This window comes from Brachyhypopomus gauderio, chromosome 14 (genome assembly GCF_052324685.1).
Source record: "Brachyhypopomus gauderio isolate BG-103 chromosome 14, BGAUD_0.2, whole genome shotgun sequence".
Classification (NCBI taxonomy): domain Eukaryota; kingdom Metazoa; phylum Chordata; class Actinopteri; order Gymnotiformes; family Hypopomidae; genus Brachyhypopomus; species Brachyhypopomus gauderio.
Window position 1 is genome coordinate 15,515,329 of NC_135224.1, and position 23,441 is coordinate 15,538,769.

Consider the following 23,441-nt stretch of genomic DNA (forward strand, 5'->3'; position numbering starts at 1 on the left):
AAAATATAAATATAAATATAAATATAAAATAATACCTTTTGGATCATTTAACAAAGTGAGGGACTAGTGCCAGTAAAGGTGATCACGGCTCTTTCTGCAGGGTAGTTCAGAATCTGTGTAATGCTGTAACAGATATTCCTCTGGAACGGTGAGGATATGAATGGCAAAGCAGAACCTTGCAGCAGTGGGTGTTGTCCCTATCACAGCACAACAAAGCACCACACATGTAATACCAAATGTAATACCAGTAGCAGGGCACTAAGAGTCTTCTGGTAAATAGTTGTGTTTGATAGCAATTTATTTACTACTCACCAGTTGTTGGGTGTGACAGCAGTAACTGTTTTGCATTTACAAAAAAAAAAATGCACGACCAGAAATCCTAACCTCAAATATTTTTTGAAAACAAAATAGCTTGGTGAATAAGTTATATTTTCACTTGGTTTTAGGGTGGCGTTTTGTGCTCAAGCAGGAAGAAAGGTTTGAATAATTATTTGTGGACAGGGTGGTTGCAACTTGAGGCCTAAAATAGGAGTATATTTTATCATTGAGGAGATTGAAGTCTTTAGGAGGTTGGTCCTTAAGATGCTGCAGGAATGCCAAATCGTACATCCGTATAAAATTGTAGGCCCCTCATTGATTTTAAGAGATTTGCACTAAGAATGTGAAGTAGCCATGTCAACCCATATTGTTGAATACCTTCTTCTGAGCCCCATGAAGAAAATAGCTGTTGTGCATAGATGATAGTCCAAGCTGACTAGTTCTTAATTACCCCAGAGACCATGGTGGGTCTGGAAAATGTGGTGGGTTGTTTTTGTGTTGTTTGTCTTCCTGTACACTTAAAGGTGAACTGTAGGCTGTTGGGGAAGGAACTTTCATAGTTCAGGGTCAAAAGGGATGTAAATTGGGTGACAAATTTGGCCATTTACACCACATCATGGTTGGGGGAAGGAACAAGTTTAAGAAAGATTTTGTTCATTTTCAAGCTTCAGAACTCTGACTGGGATTGTGTTGGACCAGTGACAAGGACGGCAGTTGTCAGGGATCCGAATGGGGATCCTAATCTAATGCAAATCTGTGCAATTGTCTTAGCATTTGTTCTATTAAAGCATTCTAACTGTGTAAACATGCGTAGAAACATTCCTTATGACTTATATATTGATAAAAGTGATGTGTAAATGTAGAAAAATGAAGGCAGTACAGCTTGATTTCTTGATGTCTTGTTTTGGATTCTGACAAATGAGAACTTTCTAAATTCTGACATAAAAAAACTGACAGTGTGATTCTGTCTGTTTATGGTTCATGCATATGTCAATATGAAAAAATTGGAGACAATGGAAAAATGTTCAGTAGTCTATTAAAATATTTTACCCATTGATTAGTGTACTCTTTTAGGAAATGCATTTAAGCAATTATGAAAACGTCTTAAGTATGTAAGTGATTTCTTGTTTTGGGTAGTCCTGCTCAGATTATTTTCATATGAGAGAAAGGAAAAGAAGTATTTATGTCCTGAAAAACCGTAACATAGTTATGTGGGCCTCTCTCACAGCCCTCTTGGTATTTTTTTTCATTACAATGATGAGCCTCACTATATTGAATTACATGTTTACCGTATGTGCATTCATGTAACTACACAAGCATGTGCATGTAATACAAGTAACCATGACTCTTCAGCCACTCTCACTGTTATAAGACCTCAAGAAACTTTGACCCCCCCCCCCCCCCTTCCCAACACATGGGCCTTGTTTTGATAAATGTCTCTCAAGTTCTGTACTGCGCTATGGTCAACCCTTCTGTTCCTATTGGATCTCTGCTCAGGGTTTCTCCACACCCACCAGCTCTGATTGGACAGGCAGCACAGGGAGAGGCATGGCCTTTACAGCCACAGCCTCTGTGTTGTCAACACACAATATCCCAGCTTACGTTTTCAGAGAATTTCATGTCTGCGTTTCTTGAGGAGTTTTTGCCTCCCACTTGCTCTGGCTCTTGTGTCTCGTGGTGGGTGAGAGGAGGAGAGGGAGCTCTTGGACAAAGACACCAGACTGGCACAGACTAACAGAAGCAGTGGGGAGGTAACGCCAAACTTATAGCATTTGCGGTAATATATTTCCTTTTGTGTTTTGTCTGAGCTAAAAAGTTGTCACGGTGGTCTTTATGATGTCTTTCCAAATCTTCAGCAGAAAAGGTTTCTTTTTCAGTATGCTTATTTTCTTAAACAGTATTTTCCTGTGGTATACTATACTGTTCACAAATAGGGGATTTAAGTTCCTTGACATGAAGTCATTGTTTTCCTATGACAATGGGCAGGTCTGCTCCAAGATAGCTCAAGGTAACATTAGATATAAACCACTTTGAACGTAATTTCAAGTTGAAGTATTTAGATTGTTACTCTGGTATTGTATATGGTATTCTACATGGTCTGCTTTTGCTTTAGGGCAATTTCACACTCCGTGACTCATGTAACTGCTGTGCATGTGCCCATGTTGCCTTTGGCCTAAAGCCCAGATGATCTGCATGGTCCAAACAGTGTGGACATGGAAAAAGAAAACAACAGGAAAGACATGAAGCGAGACAGAAAGGATAAAAGACATTATGGAGGTCACAAAGAAAGAGAGGAAGATGAAAAAATATTTTTTAAAAGAGATACAAAGAGATTAAAAGGAATCAAAGTCATTTTTAAAGAAAACACTTGGAAGAAAAAAAGATGAATGTGTGTATATGAGAGAACGAAAGAAAAAAAATCAGAAATAGAAAGTGCCGACTGTGCAGTTCTAATGTTTGGAAAACAGACTCTGGGACAGAGTTTTCACTGTCACAGACCACAGAGCTGGGACAGCGTAGTGAAGAGTACTAATGCTGGAATGACTCCCCACCCATTCCTACTGTCCCAAACGGTCAATGTTAAAGGCCAGCAGAAGATGCAGTTGAGCCTGCCACACCCTCTACACACAAAGTGAAGGACTGGCGGACTCAGGCTTGGCATTGGTCCTAAACCCATACTCCAAATAGAGGAGAAGGAATGAGACTCTGTGCCGAGGAAACCACACCACTAACAGGGCCAAACAGGAAGAACAAAACGTATTTTACCGGAGCGTTCAATGTGTGTGTGTGTGTGTGTGTGTGTGTGTGTGTGTGTGTGTGTGTGTGTGTGTGTGCATGTATGTATGTGTGTGTGTGCGTGTGCACACTCGCATGTGTGTGGGTGTGAGTGAAAGAGACGGACAAAACACAAACCTTCAGTGTACGAGGTCAAAACTTACTGCTCTACAACTAAAAAGATTTTAAGATTTTATGTGGCGTATCATATAAAAAAAAAACTAATTCTCAAGCTGTTTGTAGCTTTAGACCAACAGCCAGAATTTCAGCTCTCACTATAAACGCATGTGGTTACATTTCTCTGAATCACTGAGGGCAAATCTGACTAAACTGTATTCCCATTCTGGCATGTGTAGCTGTGCTCGACTGAAATTTTCTCAGCAGACTAAAATGATGTTTGCTCCTCTCAGATTTCCATAGTGTGCGTTCCCTCTCCATATAGCCTGAACTGAAATCTGAAAAATGCTCTCACAGGGTGCATCATTAAAAAATGTGTTTTTGAAGGCAGTAGCAGTTTTCAAGTTGTATTGGGTTCAAATCCAATTTGTGGTCCAAAAAGGAATGCAGTGGAAAGAAATGTATTAAATAAGCAGAGTATTTTTTTTCAGTGGCGGTGTAGGGTGTTGTCTTTATTACGGATACTTTGCTTAAAGCAACTAATAACTAAGACTGAGAGGAGATACTATTTTACATACTAAAACCAAACATGTCTCAGTTAAGACATTTACCATAAATCAGTCAACAGTGTAAAAGGTTATGGAAGCAGCAGCAATGACATTTTAATCATAGCCTTTCATAATGTTCCAACTTATCCATAGCTAATCTAAAAAAAAAAGTAATTGCTGTTATTCTATTGTTCAAACTTGGCTTGTTCCTTAGCCGAAGAAGTGGAACGTTTCTCCTGAAGAAATGGAAACATTCAGACAGGCAGACTGTAGTAGCCTTTAGACCCCTTGCTCTTAGTGTTGGGACAACCTCCATATCACTGTATCTCCAGAAGCCCTGCTAATGCCTTGGTGGTCACGCACATGCATGTCAGTAGAATGTGTCTGCACCAATGAGAATGTGGATGACAAACGCAGGGGTCATCACCTGCGTGTCTGTGTAGTCACGGCAGCAGCTGGGTTGCAGGGTGCGAGCATGCCTGCATGAAACTTCAGGATGCACAAGGCTGTTTTTTTTTCATATTACATTTCCTGCTTGAGGACCCCTGCACTTTTCTTTTGGTGCAACACAGTGTAGAAAGCAAACTTTGAGAGTATGGACAGGGCCCAGTGTGCTTTGCACTTTGTTACATCAGCTTTTTAGACAGATCTGCTGACTTTGTCCAGGTGCTTTAAATTGCCTCTAATCACCAAAGTGGTCTGCCCCTATTTCTTCCTAAGTTTGCACTGTTCTACCTGATCATATCTCTGGAGATGATCATCTCTAGACGACAGACAAACATTAGGATCACCAAGGAAGGAGATTTTTTTTGATAAGAAGATTTTCGGTCGGTATAGAGTGAGCTTTGAAGAGGCACATCTGAGTTACTTATTCCATGCAAGTGAGTGGAAGTGTTTGGTCTCAGCTGTTTGTGTGTTTACTGCATAGCTTACATTGTTTGGCCTGTGGCTGCCTTTGTGGTCCCCCTCTGTGCCGTGTGGTCAGAGAGACTGAGGGAGACAGTCGGGTGTGGTTAGTGAGTATGAAGAAAAAGCCACACATAGTCTTCTGTGTATGGAGGCTGTGAAAATCAGCAGTGTTAGACAATATCATGCATATGCAATGTCTGTTTGTTTTGTCACTTTCAAATCGATACAGACTAACCAACATTTAAACTTTGTATATACAGGTAAGCAAATAAGGAAAACTCCATCACGTTGGCAGAGTTGATGACAGAGGTCCGCACATAATGGATTCACAGAAAGGTACGAATCTATAAAAACCTTCAATCCGTCAATTTTGCCCAGACTGCAGGCTACCAAGCAGCCCATTTGTTAAAATGTTATACAATACGCTGTTCCATGAACCTGATTGTACTGTATGTCTTTTCCCAGTGAATGGTTTTTCTCCAAAAGAAAATGGAAGTCACAGAAGGCCACTCCCCTACTCTGTCGAGACACCCTATGGATTTCATTTAGACCTCGATTTCCTTAAGTATGTTGACGATATTGAAAAGGGGAACACCATCAAGAGAGTGCAGATTCAACGTAAACAGCGCAACCACTACGCAGGCTCCCTATCTCGCAACCTCAGTTTGCCCGGTTACGGCTGCAGAGCTCCTCAGTGGAACTCCATTGGCACCTTATTTCCCAAGTCTCGACTTGCAGACTCTGAGCAGTCTAGTGGGTCCGCCGGTCTTATCAGGCAATCAGAGACTGTCTGCAATTCCTTCACAGCTGTCGAAATGCAGGCCACCATTCAAGCTTTCGACGAACAGCCTCTGGGACTTCACGTAAGGCCAAATTTACTGCGTGCCTCCAGTTTACCCCTGACAGTGTTGTTAAGGAAACACTCAGAGTCTACTGAGGACCCAACCAGCCCCAACGGTTCAAGGGATTATCTTGCGCAAGAAAATGGGTCCTCTGAAGACGTCTTCCACAGCCCAGAAAGAAAGATTGGAGGGGTGAATGGGACTCTTCAGCAGCTCACTGCAGCTTTACAACGTGTGGCAGAGCTCGAGGGAGAGGTCAAGGACATACCGGAACTCAGAGCCCAGATATGCATCCTGCAGGAGGAGCGAGAGCGACTCCTCCTCAAAGTCCAATCCCAAAATGGTTCCATGGGGCACTCGGAATTTTCTGGAAGTCAACCACAAAGCTCCGTTACTTCAGACTCTATTTCAGTCACAGAACTTTCAAAAGCTGTGCAGGATCAAAACAAATCAAATGATGATTGGATGAATCGGGAGTATGAGCAGCTGGAAGAGAATGTCAAGGCATCATCTGAGCAAGTGGATGCAATGGTGATACCCTTAAGCATTGAGAAAGCCTTCATGGGGATCGGTGATGGTGTGCAAGTGACTAAGATAGTCAAAGATATCAAAGATCCTTTAGATCATGGCGAGAGAACAAAGTCTCTTACTGAGGCTCTCCAGAGAAAAGTTGTCATGCTAGAACAGAAACTCCATGAGCTAGAGTCAGAACTGGACAAAACACAAGACTTGCTGACGGAGCAGATGCAGGAGAGCTGCGTGAAAGACGAGAGAATAAAGGAGCTGACCAAAAACACTGAAAACGTCTGGGTCAGGATCGAGAGTGCGGCGACGCACCTAGACCGCGTGGACAACGCAGCACTGACAGAGCCTTCATCCAAGGACACGTCAGTGAAACCATTAAAGTCAGAACAGTCTGTTCTAACTCATTCACAGGAACCAAGTAACAGTGGCCAAGCATGTTTAGAGGGGGACGTTAAACCCCTCATGTCAAGGGAACCTGCAGGATCGCATGCAGACATGGAGCACCATGTGAAAAGAGTTCAAGAGCTCTTGAATGAGCAGTGGGAATGTCTGTGCAGAGTGGAGTCATCGGGAAGAGTGCTCTCCTCCGAGCACCTGCCACCACGCGTCTGCTCCATCCAAGAGCAGCTGGCCAGTCTCGTCAGCCTCCTCTCAGTTTATGTGTCTGCAGCAGGAGAGGCGCCAACGCCAGGTAAATTTTCAAAATGCAAAGGCTTATTGAAAAATACACAGAAACCTAAAAACTTTAAAGGGATGAAGGAAACTTTATTTAACCATGGAAAAACAATTACAAGCATGTCCCTCTGTAACAGAGGCTGCTCCTCTGGAGATCTCTCGTGACCTGCTCTTTGCTCAAGACAGCAAAATTAGTTTGTAGAAATGGCGAGGGACTTTCCAGTGTGGAAGAGAGCATCTGGATGGCACCTGGTGGAATCTGCTTCCTTCTGTTCACTGACCAAAAACCCCAGTGTTAAATTAACACTTACAGCATTTATTTAAAGTCAGTATGTATACAAATAAAAGACGAGCTACTTCAACGCTACAGGTTTCAATTCAACCATGCGGTTCTTAGTTCTGACACAAAGCTACCTATCAAATAATAAATATCCAAAGAATGTCTAATTCATATTAATTTCTCAAGCCCTTTGTATATCTTTTGCTTTCCTGTTCATTTAAGCTCAAGAGTCCAAGACAGAGGATCAAATACCTGTGGTGGATAAATGCAGAGAAGGAGAAATTACCTTAATAGTCAGTGCTAGAGAGAGGTAAGGACTGGTACCTCAGTTATACTTCCAGACATAGCACAATTGTTGGAGCTGTCTAAGTTTAGTAATTGTTGTTTACATCTATAGTTTGTCAGAGTACAACAGACATTACAATGAACATATCAAATGTAATTATCCAAAGGCTGACGTATTGCCTTTATCTTGCTCTATCTCAGCAGGCCTGGTGATGTACAAGATGTAGGGGAGAGTAGTGTAGTCCTAAAGGAGCACAATCAAGGTGTTGATCAAGAGATTCTCCAAACAGAAGCCATCCAACCACAGCTGTGGAGTATTACACCGGCCATTACAGAGCAGACAGCAAGAAGAAATGACCCTCCAGAGACCACAAATGGCAGCGGTGATGCAAAAGATATCACGACAGAGACAGATATCCAAGAGCAGACAAGTGAAGTTGAAAGTCTAGATGACCAGCCAGTTAATGGAGATGTTAAGCAGGACAGCACATGTTCTGTAGCTGAGTCACAGGAGTCATCACAAGGTGAAGGAGGCAGGTAAGATAAAATCATGTGTGCATGTTTTAGGTAAATTGCCAATAGTAAGAATAGCATCGATAATCAACAATCAAATTCTATTTCTTCCAGGGAGACAAAGGTTGACAAAGACTTTATGACTGCATGTTACTTCCTGAAGGAACATATGGATGAAGTGGCTGAACCAAATGATGAAATGGTAATTCGGATGCCGGCATGTTCACTCTAAATTACACAAATCTTCTGAGTCTCATTTGAAGCTTGTTTGAGACCAGTTAATAAAACTTTAAACCGACTCTTCTTTAAACCTTCTACTTTACAGAGGCAAGCTCTGATGGTGGTCTTCCAGAAGTGGTTCCACATAGCAGCTGAGGAGGACTCATGCGCCAACACCGTCGCTCTGTACATCAACGAGGTGGCCACGGAAACACCCACTGTCCTTCAGTTTCTCATCAACATGGTGGATGACAATGGCAACACAGCCCTGCATTACAGCTTGTCCCATTCCAATTTCAACATTGTCAAACTCCTTTTAGACACAGGTAAGGAACAATATGGGAACACAAGTGACTAGAAGTTAAAAAATTGACAAACAGTTCTCAAAAAAAGTCAGATGACCTCTGAATTTATTTATTTATTTTTTCACACTTTTTATTTTCACATCAGTCCAGAGAGTTTGAATGTTCCACCAAAATACTATTCTGACATAAATTCCCCCAAACATATGGTACTTATGGAAGTGCCTGATAATGTCTACAGGTATGTGTGAAGTGGACCTGAGGAACAAAATTGGATACACAGCCATAATGCTGGCGTCTCTTATATCCGTGGATTCTCCAGAAGACATCAAGGTGATTCAGCAACTGATGGAGTTTGGCGATGTTAATGCCCGCGTAGGTCAGGTGAGTAAAATTGCTGTCTCAGCTGATGTCCAGTTGTCCCACTATGTATGTCCCAGTATGCCCCAGGACTGATCCAGTCCAGTTACCATGGAGGACTAAAGTTGTTCCAGATGTTCCTTCCATGAAGTACTCTTGATTGCACTTTTCATGATTCTTTTGCTTTAGGATAAGGGTGACTAAGTCTAGTCCTGTAGATCTACTGCCCTGCAGAGTTTAGTTCTAATCCTAATTTCATCTGCCTCTCATATTCAAATTCTAGACCTTGTTTGTAAGGCATATTTGTAATGTCTTAGGGACTAAACTCGACAGTGTGTTAGATCTCCAGGATCAGATCTGGACAACCCTGATTTAGGATATTATGTGCGATATGTGATTAAAACGTCCCAGCATCTGTTTGCATTCATAGTCCTTGGTGTCATGTCCTCTAAAGGTGGGGCAGACAGCTCTGCACCTGGCAGTCAGGCACGGCCGGGCGTCCACCGTGCGTCTCCTCCTGACACACGGAGCAAACATTAACGCCCAAGATCGGGCGGGCACCACGGCCCTAATCAGCGCCTGTGATCGGGGGCACACCAACATTGTGCGAATTCTGCTCGACGACCCTGACTGTGACGTTAACCTAACAGATAAGGTAAGTCCTGTTCAGAACAGTATACTGCCATGATAAAAAAAAGTCTTGACTGCTAAAACAAGTTTTGTTTACTGTTCCTAACCATGGTAAAGAAAGCAGCAGCTTATGATCATCAGGGAAGATGCTAGCTATTCATGACCAGAGAAAAAAAGCTCAGTATACAGAACACACAATTGGAAAAGATGACCTGAACCAGGATAGAGGATGAATGTGTATTTTCCACATAAATTTATGGCAACTTTGATATTATTTTTTGAACTTTCAAAACCCCAAACCTCAGGCTGCTTTTCTGGCAGTATAATGAGAACTTACTGTGAGTGTTAACAATAAATAATAATCCATCATAACATAATAAAACACTGCTGACTTACAATTTGGTCAAATCAGCGTTGGCCTGGATACTCTGCTGAATCTTTGTGGTAGCTAAACTGTGATGGATATTTTAAGGCAGTCCAAGTTCACCAGCAGTAATGCACATATATTATCTTCAGACACTGCCATGTTCATTTAAGCTTGCAGCTTAACTGAATTGACTGGACTGAGCTCAGCTCTGTGGGAACAGGTTCTTTGTGTTGTTAAGAAGTAAGCGCCACCTAGTGGACACAACTACAGTTCCTGTAGGATTGTGTTTAGCAGCATTTTTCTCTGCTGTAAAGTGCTGTAAATATGTTTTTCTGACATTCATCAGACACTTCACACGACTCAGCTATGAGATAACTTTGACTTACTATACATATCCCTGGTTCAAAAGAACTTAGCCTAAACGACAGTGTGGATTATACTCTGAGCACAAGATATACTTGTGCATGAAAATCAAAGCCCTAGAACAAGCCAATAATCTCATCACTCTTTGCTGGGGGAAACCTTCCTAGGCAAATGCGATAATCCCAACCAGTCACTCCTTCTCCCTTCCCCTGAGACCGAAACGGAGAAAGAAGGGAAATGAGTGAGAGAGAAGGAGAGTGGAAGAGTGAGTGAAAGAGAGCAAGAGAGAGATGCTGAGAGAGAGAGAGAGAGGGAAAGAGAGAGGTTTGGGTGTATATGTGACAAAATGATATTTGCCAAAGCTGCTCCTCCACAGTTGGTCTTTAAGTCGAGTCACGTTTTCCTTGCATTAGTCCTAGATGTGCAATCTGTCCTCTGCATCTGGAGAAGCCACCACTGAAAGAGCCGCCTTCCCGCAGAGCGGCCAGCCCCGTTCTTCATCCCGATAACATCTATGAGTGTAGCTTTATAGTATATTTGAAACCAATGATTAAAGGACTCCATCCACCACGATGCCAGTGTCGCTAAAAAGGAAGAAACACACATTTGCATTGTGCATGAGGCCATGTGAAATGTAGTTCACTTATTCTTACACAAACTTACCTTTATAGTATAGTGGCTTGCTTTTTAAAATATCAATTTCAAAATTTTCTTTACATGAGCGCTAAGTGAACTGTGAATTCCAGTAACATCTCTGACCTCAGGCACTGTATGATAATGACTTATTATTATTAACCCTTAGCTGAGTCCTTAGCCAAACCTACTTCTTTCACAATTCCTTGCCCCATACACAAATGTCCAGGTCAGCTACAAAATAAAATCTAAAATCCAATATATACAAGAAACTTTTACTGCTATACTAGAACATAAATACATAATGACTTTGCAAGTATGTAGTGATAGAGGATAAGTAGCAGAGCTATGTAATCAGAGATCCACATATGACATTGTGGATTGAACAGGAGGGGACACGTGACATTGTGAATTGAGCAGGAGGGCAAACGTGAGACAGGACAGCAGCAGTGTACCATATGTATGTTAGAAATGTGAAGGGTTCAGCCCATATCACTGGCATTAAAGTGAGTCGGCAGAAATTAGATAACGACCTGGTTCAGTAGTCTGACTGGCAGATGTCCTGTAAGGCTGGCAGATGTCCTGTAAGGCTGGCAGATGTCCTGTAAGGCTGGGTTTTTGTTACTTGCAATGGGCAGCACATCAATGCATTGTGTCCAGTGAGAGATTTCAAGTGCTCAGCCTGCCTGGATTGCTCATGTTCGTGGAAATTCCACCTCTCGGAAACATCACCCACTACGGCTCCGTCTCTTGTCCTTTTGTCCGCAGGGCGGCCGCAGCGCGCTGTCTCTGGCCACGCAGGCCTCCCACACGGAAATAGCCGACCTGCTCAAAGCCCGCACCCACACCAAGGGCCAGGACAAATGCAAGATGGCTTAGAGAGAGAGGGAGGGAGAGAGAGAGAGAGAGAGAGAGAGAGAGAGAGAGAGGCCCTGCAGGCTGGTTATTTATTTCATTAACTCTCTCGTATTTTGCCTTGCATGCAGAAACCATTTTATGACCAAGAGTAGGCCTACAGCCTTTAGCTGATTTTCACATCAATGTTTGTCATGCAGTGTTCCAGGTGACAACTCAGAGATCTGCAATATCTCCAGTTAATTTTGTTTACTGCCACTTATTTAAAAAATATGTATCTATATATTTGTTTTGCTTTTGTTGGGAATGACCACATATACTGTATAATACATAAATATATTTGTGTCAAGGATTATGTATTCTCTAACAGCTGAAGTTATAAATGAGCAATACTAAATGAAATTTCATCCTGCTCCTAATGTGCTGTATAGCGTAGCTGATTTTGCACAATATATGAACTAATTGTACTCTATTGATTTATGTCTAATTGTTATTCTAATTTCACTCTGGTGGCATCCTGTCCTGCTCGTCATATGCCTGTGGTTACTGAAGTGACCTTCAGCTCAGCAGGTGCAGACAGCCCGTCTACTCCAGGAGGGCTGTCATTCCGATGCGTTGCCCACTCCCCGGAGACCCGTCGACCAGCATCAATAAAACCCACAGCAAGGCCATCAAAAGGCCCTTACCAGCAAACACCTTACCTTGCTTCAACCTTCTGTTAAAAGTGAGAGCATTAGATTAATGGAGACGTTAAGCCATCTATCTCGTGGGTTATGGCATGCTATTTCATTTCTGTCTGGGTGTCTTTGAACTGCACCCCATCATAACAGTTTCTGGACAACCACCCGAGTGTCCTGGCCTGTTCATCGTTTTTTTTTTTCAATTCAGGAAGAGATGCCGCGTGTGCGGACGGGCTCCGCCGTTTGTCACAAGAAACGTCAGCTTCGGGTCGGCCATAGCTGCCCCACACTCAGGGTGAACCTATTAAATCCCATAAACCCTCTCGAGCTCAAACTGGGGCTCGTTTGTAGCTCAGCAATGAAAGACGAGGTTCTGGTAAGGGGTTGAGAGAAAGGTGGCGAGAAATGGTTTCAAATGCAATTTTATAAGCAGACATATTTACTACATTTGATAGAAAAGCAAGGGAGACCTTGTTGTCACAAATGAATGTCTCTGTTACAGAGTAAAGCAGGTAACAAAGAAACTGAAATAAGGCACAAACAAAACTCAATTAAAAAATGTCATTTGCAATAGCAGATTTTAAAAAGCACCATCATGAATGAAGACACAGAATAAAAACAGCAAAGAAAACCACCAAAACACAAACTTTGGCATAATGGAAGTTATATTTATATTAAGGAAACCCCCTATTTTATACAAATAAACAAATCCATGGTCAACAGTAATCTAAAATCTTATGTACATATATTACATTACGGTATCAAAAGTATTTGTATGAAAACATATCTACATATCGTAGCTTAGACACACAACACTTTTATTGGATGGCTTTATCACACACACACGCACATACACACACATACACACTTGCACACAACCTAACCCAACTCTTATTCTCAGTTAGGTGAACAAAACTTTTATTTTGAAATCTGAACCATTTTAATCCACACCAGTGAGGTAACATTCTATGTAAAGTCAGTGCGTTAAGCAGCGAGGATGTCATGGAGGGACGGGACAGGAACAGGGCCGTTTGGGACTTTTATTTGGAGAATAAATTATTTGGATTTTCAGATTCAAAGATTTAGCTAAAAAAGCAATTCCACGGTAAGATAGCATGTAAAATGGGTAAAACCCCCTTCCAATCACCACCGCACGGTTTAACAGTAGGAGGAGTACTGCATCATGTCAAGCCCAGAGTCTGCTCAGCTCGGTCTAAGACAGACAAACTGTCTATTGTATGCATGGTAATTTCTTTATTGCAAATGTCTTATTACCTATGGCTTTATCTCTTTAGGTAATACACAGCCTAATTTTATTATTAGCACAGAGTAACACCATACTGTGTACACACACACACACACACACACACACACACACACACACACACACACACACACACACACACACACAGTGTTCCACCTCCCTGAGACCATACTACACCCTTCAGTCAGTACACGTTCTGAACTCTTACCCCTCCCCACGACCCAAGTAAACCACCTGGAATGTTCCATTCGCATAGCAACTAAACGTGACCGCACCACCTTTTACCTAAAAGTGTACTTTAGGTCATTTGAGCTCAATTCTAGTATAATGCTAATGTAACAATTGACACAGTGCTTTTGAGTGCACAAAGAAAGGGAGAGAGAGAGAGAGAGAGAGAGAGAGAGAGAGAGAGAGAGAGAGAGAGAAAGAAAGAGACTTATCACCTGCGACTGCCAGAAGTTGACCTGGAGGGCCCAAGTCCTGAACAAACACCTGCTGACAGTGAGCAACACTCTTTGTGTGCACCTGTCCCGCTGCCCTCTGACTGACCTGCTCACGCTCCCCTACGGAGCTGCTCCACATTCCCCACCCCTGCCAGGGAAGGAGTGCACGCCACGGTAACACCGCGGGGGCAGAAAGGAGGAGGAAGAACGTGGCGAGGACATGGAAGAGGAGATTGGGTAAAAGCAGCACTCGATATAAACGGAGCAAGATGATAACAACACTGCTGCGTCCTGATAGTGAACCCTTACAGTGCGGTGCATCGGCACGGCGAACCCACACTCAGGATGCTGGTCTTGCTGTTTTACCTGGCACTGAGTTCCAAATCAGCCAATCGGCTCAGTCACTGAGCACCGAATCAGCAAATCGTCTCAGTCACTGAGCACCGAATCAACAAATCGTCTTAGTCAGTGAGCACCGAATCAGCAAATCGTCTCAGTCACTGAGCACCGAATCAACAAATCGTCTCAGTCAGTGAGCACCGAATCAGCCAATCGTCTCGGTCACTGAGCACCGAATCAGCCAATCGTCTGTCACTGTGTTCAATTTAGCCTGGAGTGAATCTCACTCCTTTGAGATAAAATTCTTTTTTTTAATCACAAAGAAATCAGACTGTTGACTCCCGAAAAAATTCGACGAGCTGACACTGCATATAAATCACGAGTCAGTCCAGCCTATCTCACTGTGAAACGCTTCGCTCAGGACACCAGCGGCCACACCGACCTAAATATCGCTGTGAGCCTCTGTATTGCAGGCGGCCATAATCTCGTAGTCCTCCTCTGTACCAGGCCCCGTGCCAGCCCCATGACAGGGTCCGTGGGCCTCTTCCCCTTGTCACTTGGTGCTGGAGATGGTGGGCTGCTCCGTGTACCAGTGTGTGGAAGGGTCGGGCACGGCGCTGCCGAGAGGGAGGGTGATGAAGGGTGGACATGTGGTGGTACCGCCCCCGACCACGCCCGCCACCGGCACCGGGTAGGGATGGCAGTGCCCCGCCAGCCCCTCTGTCCGCCCGATGTGGATCTCGTCGTCGTCTGCGTCGCCGGTGGTCTTGCGGTAGACGGGGTTGTCGAAGTTCATGCTTTTGGTGCTCCTGCTCCTCCAGGTGCGGTAGATGAGGTAGGCGGCTCCGCAGGCCAGTCCGAACACCACTGTGGCAACGACAGGAACTGCATGCGTTTAACACACAGCCGTGGGGGGAGGGGGTGGGGAGACGTTAACACACGCTAGAACTAGCGGTGGAATGACTGACAAGGCAGCCAGAGCAGAGAGAGAGAGAGAGAGAGAGAGAGAGAGAGTGAGAGGGGGTGAGGAGACACAGGGATAGAGAGAGTGAGCACAAAGAGTAGACACAGGGACAAAGAGTAATGAAGGAACTTGACGTGAAATGAAAAAGAGAGAAACTTGTGGACAGCAAAAGAAGACAGTGAGGAGGGAGTGAGAATGACAGATGGGTGGAATAAATGAGCAAGGCAGGAAAGAGAGAAACACGGAGAAGCAGAAAGGAGAGAAGCCACTGCATAAGAAATTAACTTTTTTTTCTTATGCAATTCAAAAAAGAAGCAATGAAAATTTTGGCAGAACTACTGTAGTTTTTTTTTTTTACATGAAGGCATTATATTCTTATCTAACATATTTAAAAGGTATGCTAATTAACAAAATCTTTTTCAAATTAGGCAGGTAGCACAAAATCATTACTTCATAGCATTTCTATATGGAGCCTCCTCTGCATTGCAGTATGTAGAATCTTTCTTGATCTTTGTAAACTGTCCTATGATAGTGCCAAGAGAATTTGTGTGCAATGCATCAGTGTCAGGCACACACACACACACACACACGCACCTCGACACAGACACAGGGAGACACCCACAAACACACAAAAATGCAAATCTTGACATGGACACAGGGAGACACCCACACACAAACACCCACACACACACAGTGAATTTCCATACAGCTGAATCTGCTGTTCAGTGCTACCCCTGTGGTGAGGAGATCACAGGAGTCAGACAGCTGCACTTAAAATAGCGGCCCGAGGAGCACCTGGCAGGCGGGGAGCAGGAGGAGGGGCGTACCTATGGGGACCACGACTCCCAGCACCGCCACGGTCAGACTGTGGCCAAGGAGGAAGAGCTCGTTACCAGCTAGAGGAGGACACGACGACAGAGACCGGGAGGAAAAAGACGGAGAAAGAACCGGAATTAAACCAGAGTAGCTTTTGGTAACAGATTTACAGTGATTATCATAACGAGAACTACAGTAAAACTTTACAAAAGGAGAAGAGTGAAATACAATTCTGTGTCTGACACATGGAAGAATCTCACTGCAACACAAAAGTTACACACTTAATGAACGAGAAAACACAGAATACACAGCTTCACATTCAGTCTCACCACAGTCGCACTAATACAGTATCCCCTCCACAAATGGACCTCACCCAACATACAGAATGCAGAACGCAACAAACCTACCGGATGACAACACACAGCACAACACACCTCCCCCATGCTGTCAGCCCTTCAGCATCCAACACACACTCAGACACACTCAGACGTGTGTAACGTGCAGGACACTCACAGTGTTGGGACAGATTGCCTGTGTCTCCTGCAGGGTCCAGCACCACCACCGGCTTCTGGGTGGCTGCTGTTACCGTGTCAACAACATCGGCCGTGTCCCGGTGGCGTGGCCCGGGCGAGAGACCCGTCGGGCGACTTGTCTCCATGACGCTGTCTGCCTGAGATGTCACAGCCACCACCGCATCTGCACCGGTCTCCATCTCCACGGTGCCGTTGCCGGGAAGACTGGAGGGGGGGGCTGTAATGTTCTGGACTGATGAAAAAGCAGGAGAGGTACATCTTTTATAAGAGAACGCCTTTTTTGCAAAGTTGATCCCCAAATGTACTAAAAGCTACACTGAAACTCGCAGTGAGTAATCCGCATGTTCACAACCGCTAATATAAATTTCATAGATTCCAATATTTATGCAAGCTGTTATTGTCTAAATTCCTTTCAAAATTCAGTAATTATCCAACTGCTGGCACTGAATTCATGTTTGACTGACACCATGCTGCAAGCTGACAATAAATAATAAAAAGCTAAATGAAAAACTGGGAAGAATAAGACTTGATAGATTAAAGACGTTTTTTGTTGTTCATAAATAATTTATATTTTTCACGCATTTATCAAATCATTTGTCAAATCAGTTACACTTTAATTTCTTTGTTTTGATATTCAAATGAGACTACTGCAGCTGTGCTCAGACACCCACTCATGGGCACACACTCACCAGGCACACAGAGGCGGGTGTCCGGGCTGAGCTCCTCGCCATCGGGACACGCGCAGGTGTACTTGGGCGAGTGTTCGCTGATCTGAGGCGCGCGGAGACACAGGAAGTCGCAACCGCCGTTGCTCACGCCGGCCAAGTTGCAGCTGTCCGGAGCTGCAAGCAAACGGCAACGGCGCACTTTAGACCACATGTTGGCGCTGGTGGCGCAGAAACTGGCACAGTCAGACTGACTCCATCTCTTATCGCAGCTGCCTCGAAACCACTGAGATGGAAATGATGACGCAATGTAAAAGTGAATAATTTAGACCCTTATTACCTTATTTAGACTCTCATTATTAATATGACAATTGCTTGCCTGCACCTGAGAATTTTGCGGTTGCGATATTTCCATCGCAAAAGCCTATACGCCACGTTCAGTTAGACTGGCTTCACTCTGACCTGCTCTCGATTCATTCTCTTACTGGTGTTGCCGTCCATGGACCTGACAGGTGTGAAAGCAAAGATTGATCCGGGTCACGGCACCACTGAAGCACCAGGGTTGTAAAGGGTTTACACCCTTGACCAGCTTCACTGTAACCATTAGTATGAGATATCAACCTTGGCCAGGATAGTCTAGTGCACTTATCCTTTCTTTCTGAGAGTGATTAAGAGACTGTTCCAAGCTTCTGTACACGGGTGCTGTAATAAAGGAAATTAGATAACACTTTATTTGAGGGTCATTACCCTGTAGCTTCATTAAGCCTTCATAACACTCACAGCACATTCGCCTATGGTCATGTTTACCTTCTTTGCTTATGGAGCTAACTGTAGGTGCAGACATGTCAGGTTAGTCCTAAGACAACGCTATATCTGACCATGTGAAGAGCTCCTCATAATGAATTACATTAAGGTATAAATACAGGTATATTTCATAAATGATGTAGTTTAAAAATTTTAAACTTCTAAATCCACTCTATACAAAAGCACATATAATGTCACGTCTAATGCCGATTGTGAGATTACCATAATTCATATCATGCCTACAATGATAAGTAACATCTCTGTGAGGTACCAAGACATGTGGAAGTATATAATTACAATGCCAGCATGGAAAGATTTACAAAATTATTAGACAGAACATTAGAGTACTTGAAAGTGTTAGCAGAAACAATGTATTCAATACAAATTCGTATATTCAAGGTTTTCGACTGCAAGACAATGGACTACAATACGTGACGTGGCGATTATATGAATTTTTTATTTCTCCTATTCGTAGTCATTCAGACCTACTGACACTTAATGTCTGGGAACCAAGCAAAATGTCTTCAGCATGGAGACGCTAAGGTAAAAAGGGAATAAAAGAACTCTGACGAACCCTGTGGCTGATTCAGCTCATGAAACACCACTATGTCGTGCGGGTCGTTGAGGTGTTCGGCCAGGCTGGTCACATCCTGACCCGTGAGTCTGTTGGCGCTGTACACAGCCTCTTTCTCTCTGTCTGTCCAGTACACCCGGTCCTGCCCGACAGAATAGACAGGTCTGAGAGACACAGGTGGTCAAGGCAAGGTAGGAAAAGTAGGAGGTGCTCTTAGCCATGTAGTTTGACCTGAAAGTTTTTATGAAAAGGCTCACAAGAAACTAGACGACTTCAACAAACTGCTCCAGCCCCGTCGTCAAAATAAAAGCACAGAAATTAGCCCTGTCACAATATATTTTCCAGACAACACTGCAGACAGCCTCTTTCAGTTCTAGTGATCTCCTCTACCAGTGCTTTGAATAGGGAGGTGCTGTGGTCAGAACAGGAGGTCCAGGAACTAGGCGTGTGCTTGGGCAGAGGGTGGGTTTTTACGAACCGCCTCTGGCAAGCGGGCTGGAGAAGAGAACGTCTCAAACGATGGTGTGATGGCCTCTTGCTGGGAATCATGAATGCTCGATGCCTGTCTGTTCACTGTGTGACAGGAGGCATGCGGTCGAGGAGATGATGTTGCAAAACCTCATGTCAAGATGACTGCACCAGCAATAACTCGAGAGACGTGATTATAGGAAAGTGCCGTATTTATCCATTTCTCTCCATTAGCACACTGGCCAGGCTGTGAGGTTGCCATGGAGACCAGAGACTACATAGAAAAAAAATTCCCTAGGTCTATAAGACTGTTATAATAATAAACGCAGTACGCAATTGTCACCGTAATGAGATATCAAATGGTCCAACTGGGAAACATGATTCAGTTTGACAGGATGCAACTAAAGGTTTCTGGTTACTCTGAACTACAAACGAGGGAATGATGCATCCCCATACAGAGGCAGCAAGGCCTCAGTGAATAACTGACTCAGGATCAGTTTATGATGATCTGTAGCCTATTAGAGATCAATGAAGCTGGTTCAGTCCCTGGAAACCATAGTGAGTTCAGTCGGCTCTGTAACGGACCTCTGAAATTCACTTCAAAATATGTGGAAATAATGAGAAAATAAGCCTGCACACTGAGAGGCGCACTCGCATAAAATCAGTTAATCTGTTTTGGCAAGTGTGCACACATTCACAAGTAAGCATGCATGCAAGACACATGAGCCATCAGAGAGAGAGAGAGAGAGACACACACACACACACACACACAAACACACACAAACACATAACCCCAGAAGTCTGACACACTAAACAACCTGCAAGGAAATTATGTTACCAGGGTGTAATCAGTGTGGGTGTGTGGTGTGGCATGTGGGTGAGGAGTGTGGGCTGGACTGTGGGAGTGGAGTGTGGCGTGGCGTGACGTGTGGGGTTGAGTGGAGTGTGGGTGTGGAGTAGAGTGTGGGGTGGCATGTGGGTGTGGAGTGGGTGTGGGGGGTGGCGCGGTGTGGAGTGTGGGAGAGGAGTGTGGGGTGGAGTGTGAGCTGGTGTGTGGGTGTGGTGTTGTGTGTGGGTGTGGCGGGTGGGGTGGCATGTGGAGTGTGGGCTGGACTGTGGGTGTGGAATGAAATCCCAGAGCTGATTCAAGGGCTCATGTGGATGGCGAACCCCCGCTCACCCGCACTTAGCAGAACAGAGGAAGGAAACACTGGCGGTGACAGGTGGAGAGGGATGAGGCACAGACAGAAACCAGCATGCGTTGCCTGTCCCTGACTCATGGCTGCCAAACCAGTCTGCAACAACACCGCAGAATCCTAATTGAGGGAGGACCTGCTAGCGATTAGCAATGGAGTTCTCCTTGGCGCACACGCACACGCGCACACACACACACACACACACACACACACACACTCACACTCACACTCACACTCACACTCACACACTCACACTCACACTCACACACACACTCACACTCACACACACTCACACTCACACACACTCACACACACACTCACCTCAAAAACTGCGAGAGCGTAGGGATGGCCGAGTCTCTCCGTAGACGACAGGACCACCCTGCGTTGTGCTCCATTGACGTCGATGCTGGAGATGAGGTGGAACTTCGAGTCCACCCAGTACAGGCGCTTACCAACTACATCTACACACACACACACACACACACACACACACACACACACACACACACACACACACACACACACACACACACACACACACACACACACACACACACACACAAACACACACACACACACACACACACAAACACTGATGCCTGGGGAGGAACAAATACACACTCTCAGAACTGGCCCTCTCCCAGACAGCCACCCTGAACATCTTACCAAGGGTGATTCCGTTGGGCCACTCGATGCCCTCAGACACCAAGACCTGCCTGTCGACCCCGTTCATTCCTGCCTTCTCGAGCTTAGGCCTCATTCCCCAGTCTGACCAGTACATGAACCTGTGGGAAACCCAGTTCAGCAGTGAACACAAGGTCCTTATGCAGAACGCAATTCTGCACGCTTGACCCAGTTGTGCTGTCCCACCTCAGAACACAACAAATGGGTCATGGCTTTGACATACTAGCTTTTTATAATTCCAATTATGGTTTGAGTTTCAAATATAGACATGAATGAATGAGTGCAGCCATTCAAGTCCCGCTGTCCTCCTCACGAGAACCTCCAGCAGGGTCAGCTGGAGTGACCGCTTTATCAGCTGTATGAAACTACGCCCACCTGTTTACATAGAAGGAGTCAACTATGCTGAACGTAAAAGGGTCTGCTTCCATCTTTGATATAACACACACACACACACACACACACACACACACACACACACACACACACACACACACACACACACACACACACACACACACACACACACACACACACACACACACACACACACACACACACACACACACACACCCCTCACCCCTGTTCTGGGTCCACGGCGATAGCACGCGGCTCGCTTAGGTCGCTGTCGATGAGAATCCGCCTCCTGCTGCCGTCGGCTGATGCCACAGAGATGCTGCCGCTGCCCGAGTCGGTCCAGTAGAGGTTGTGGTGGACCCAGTCGAGCGCAAGGCCTTCTGGGGAGTGGAGTCCATCGCCAATCAGGGTCAGGTGACGCGAAGGGTCACTCGCCTCATGGATGTAAGCACTGGAAGAGGTAAACACATGTTCACACACATGTATGCACATGTGTGCACACACGCGCACACACACACACACACACACACACACACACACACACACACACGGGCACACACGCAGAGACACATACACACGTGTGTCAACACACAAAGCAGGTAACCATGATTTACATGGCCTTTTATGTCATTCTTACATGGTTGTTTGCTTTATTGTTAAACTTTGTGTACTTTTGACCTCAAATTCATTTTGTCTGCACTACTAATACTAACACAAACAATAAACCTCACAAGAGCTTTTTAGCCATCTTGTGATGCACATCTGCTGTCTAACGTGTAAGATGACAGTGGTTGCACATGTTTTCAGAATTATCCTAAAACCCAGCTCCGGAGGCAACACAGGCCTGTTTCTCAACGGCTCTCACTCATGTTATCTTGTCAACTCAGAAGAGTTTCCCCCAAACTTCCACGGAGCACTGGACAGGGCCGGGGGTCTGTGTACACTCCTAGTCATTAAAAAGTCATGAAAGCCTGGACTCCCCAGTGCTGCATGGTATTATAGCCCTTTAAAGAGAGAGGATAGGCATTATGCAAGAACGTGCTCACATTCTTATATATCATAGTTTTGTGGAAGTCTGTGGAAGTCATGCAAGTTCACCAAACTGTCATAATTGACAGTATAAGAACGCACATTTATGATAATTGTGAATTAGCATACTTGACAACTCAAAATTCCTTATAAGGCACAGACTATATAAGTCTGTATATAAATAACAGGGTCAAGTTAAATACTAGCATCAAATAGGATAACTACAACAAGATTTTATATTCAAACCCATGTATTCACAGTAATGAGATGGATAGCTGAAGCAGATATTGGTCTGGATGGTTTCTCGTCTTTTGGGAATCAGCTTTATGACTGGACCACTCATGAGGGTTGTTCATGCTTAAGAGACAATCTTAAATAATGTAAATAAATGTGTTGTATTTACTATTTGTAATTAAATAAAATAAAGCTGTTTGTAAAGTGTACTTCATGTATGAGGCACAACTGTTGAAGGGCCAACAGTGTGGAGGTTTGTAAATCAGCTGTAAGATGTCCATTCTGTTCATTAATTGGGCTGGGAATCCACACCTTCATGGCTATCCAGTCGAAAAAGCTTGTACTTCAACAGTGTGGAAGCTAGAATAATACCCCAATGAGATAGCAAAGGGAATGAGAAAGATCAAAGAGGTCTGGGGTACCATAGGTTCCTATGCTTTCTTGGACTTTTAAGGTCATAGCTGGTACCGGTACCCTATTTTGGAAATTAAGGGTTTTGGGTGGGTGTGTGTGTGTGTGTGTGTGTGTGTGTGTGTGTGTGTGTGTGTGTGTGTGTGTGTGTGTGTGTGTGTGTGCATGCATGCGTATGACAGGGAGTGGGTTGAAGTTAGGTTGGCAGAGATCTAGAATCAGGATAAGGGCTTGACCTCATTTATGGAGCTTCTAAATGCAGTATCTTATTAGAGTAGAACTGGGCCTTTTGAGCTTCTGAGCTGATGAATGATATATGTTCAAGATGCAAGATTGAGGATTGGATAGCAATCTGATAGTGTCCCATAAAAACGTAAGCTGTAGAACTAGATCATTTGGTTAGAATGTGTATTTTCCTTCAAGTGAGTCAAGTGATTGTTTGCTAGGGCATTTCTTCATTAGGAAAA

The 23,441-nt window shown here is 44.3% G+C and overlaps 2 protein-coding genes across 7 annotated transcripts in view; one reads left to right on the top strand and one right to left on the bottom strand.

The window, feature by feature from the left end:
• The first annotated feature begins 1,905 nt into the window (after positions 1 to 1,905).
• Positions 1,906 to 11,983, top strand: LOC143474549 (KN motif and ankyrin repeat domain-containing protein 4-like). Of its 4 annotated transcripts, none has more exons than XM_076972053.1 (10): positions 1,906 to 2,095; positions 4,928 to 5,003; positions 5,133 to 6,725; positions 7,212 to 7,299; positions 7,476 to 7,811; positions 7,902 to 7,989; positions 8,113 to 8,332; positions 8,550 to 8,692; positions 9,123 to 9,323; positions 11,430 to 11,983. In XM_076972053.1, exons 2-10 carry the CDS (start codon positions 4,988 to 4,990, stop codon positions 11,538 to 11,540), a joined length of 2,796 nt encoding a protein of 931 aa, XP_076828168.1. In that variant the 5' UTR covers positions 1,906 to 2,095; positions 4,928 to 4,987; the 3' UTR covers positions 11,541 to 11,983. The 4 variants fall into 4 exon arrangements, with proteins under 4 accessions (XP_076828168.1, XP_076828167.1, XP_076828170.1 ...); XM_076972052.1 differs by having other exon boundaries at positions 1,906 to 2,069; XM_076972055.1 differs by having other exon boundaries at positions 1,906 to 2,069; positions 7,479 to 7,811.
• Positions 11,984 to 12,473: 490 nt separating this feature from the next.
• The window catches only part of LOC143474547 (low-density lipoprotein receptor-related protein 8-like), a 54,431-nt gene continuing 43,463 nt past the window's right edge, over positions 12,474 to 23,441 (bottom strand). The window contains exons 11-18 of one of the 3 annotated variants that reach the window (XM_076972051.1): positions 21,524 to 21,751; positions 20,929 to 21,047; positions 20,584 to 20,723; positions 18,599 to 18,740; positions 17,245 to 17,397; positions 16,536 to 16,787; positions 16,034 to 16,102; positions 12,474 to 15,127 (exon numbers count right to left, since the gene is read on the bottom strand). In XM_076972051.1, the coding sequence (XP_076828166.1) occupies positions 14,796 to 15,127; positions 16,034 to 16,102; positions 16,536 to 16,787; positions 17,245 to 17,397; positions 18,599 to 18,740; positions 20,584 to 20,723; positions 20,929 to 21,047; positions 21,524 to 21,751 (1,435 nt within the window). In that variant the 3' untranslated portion in view covers positions 12,474 to 14,795. The remainder of the gene's footprint in view (positions 15,128 to 16,033; positions 16,103 to 16,535; positions 16,788 to 17,244; positions 17,398 to 18,598; positions 18,741 to 20,583; positions 20,724 to 20,928; positions 21,048 to 21,523; positions 21,752 to 23,441) is intronic. The other 2 variants (XM_076972049.1, XM_076972050.1) reach the window with 2 other exon arrangements.

Coding starts and splice junctions, on each gene's coding strand:
- LOC143474549 (XM_076972053.1), top strand. Junction 6,726..7,211: donor AGGAGAGGCGCCAACGCCAG/GTAAATTTTCAA, acceptor TGTTCATTTAAG/CTCAAGAGTCCAAGACAGAG. Junction 9,324..11,429: donor ACGTTAACCTAACAGATAAG/GTAAGTCCTGTT, acceptor TTTTGTCCGCAG/GGCGGCCGCAGCGCGCTGTC.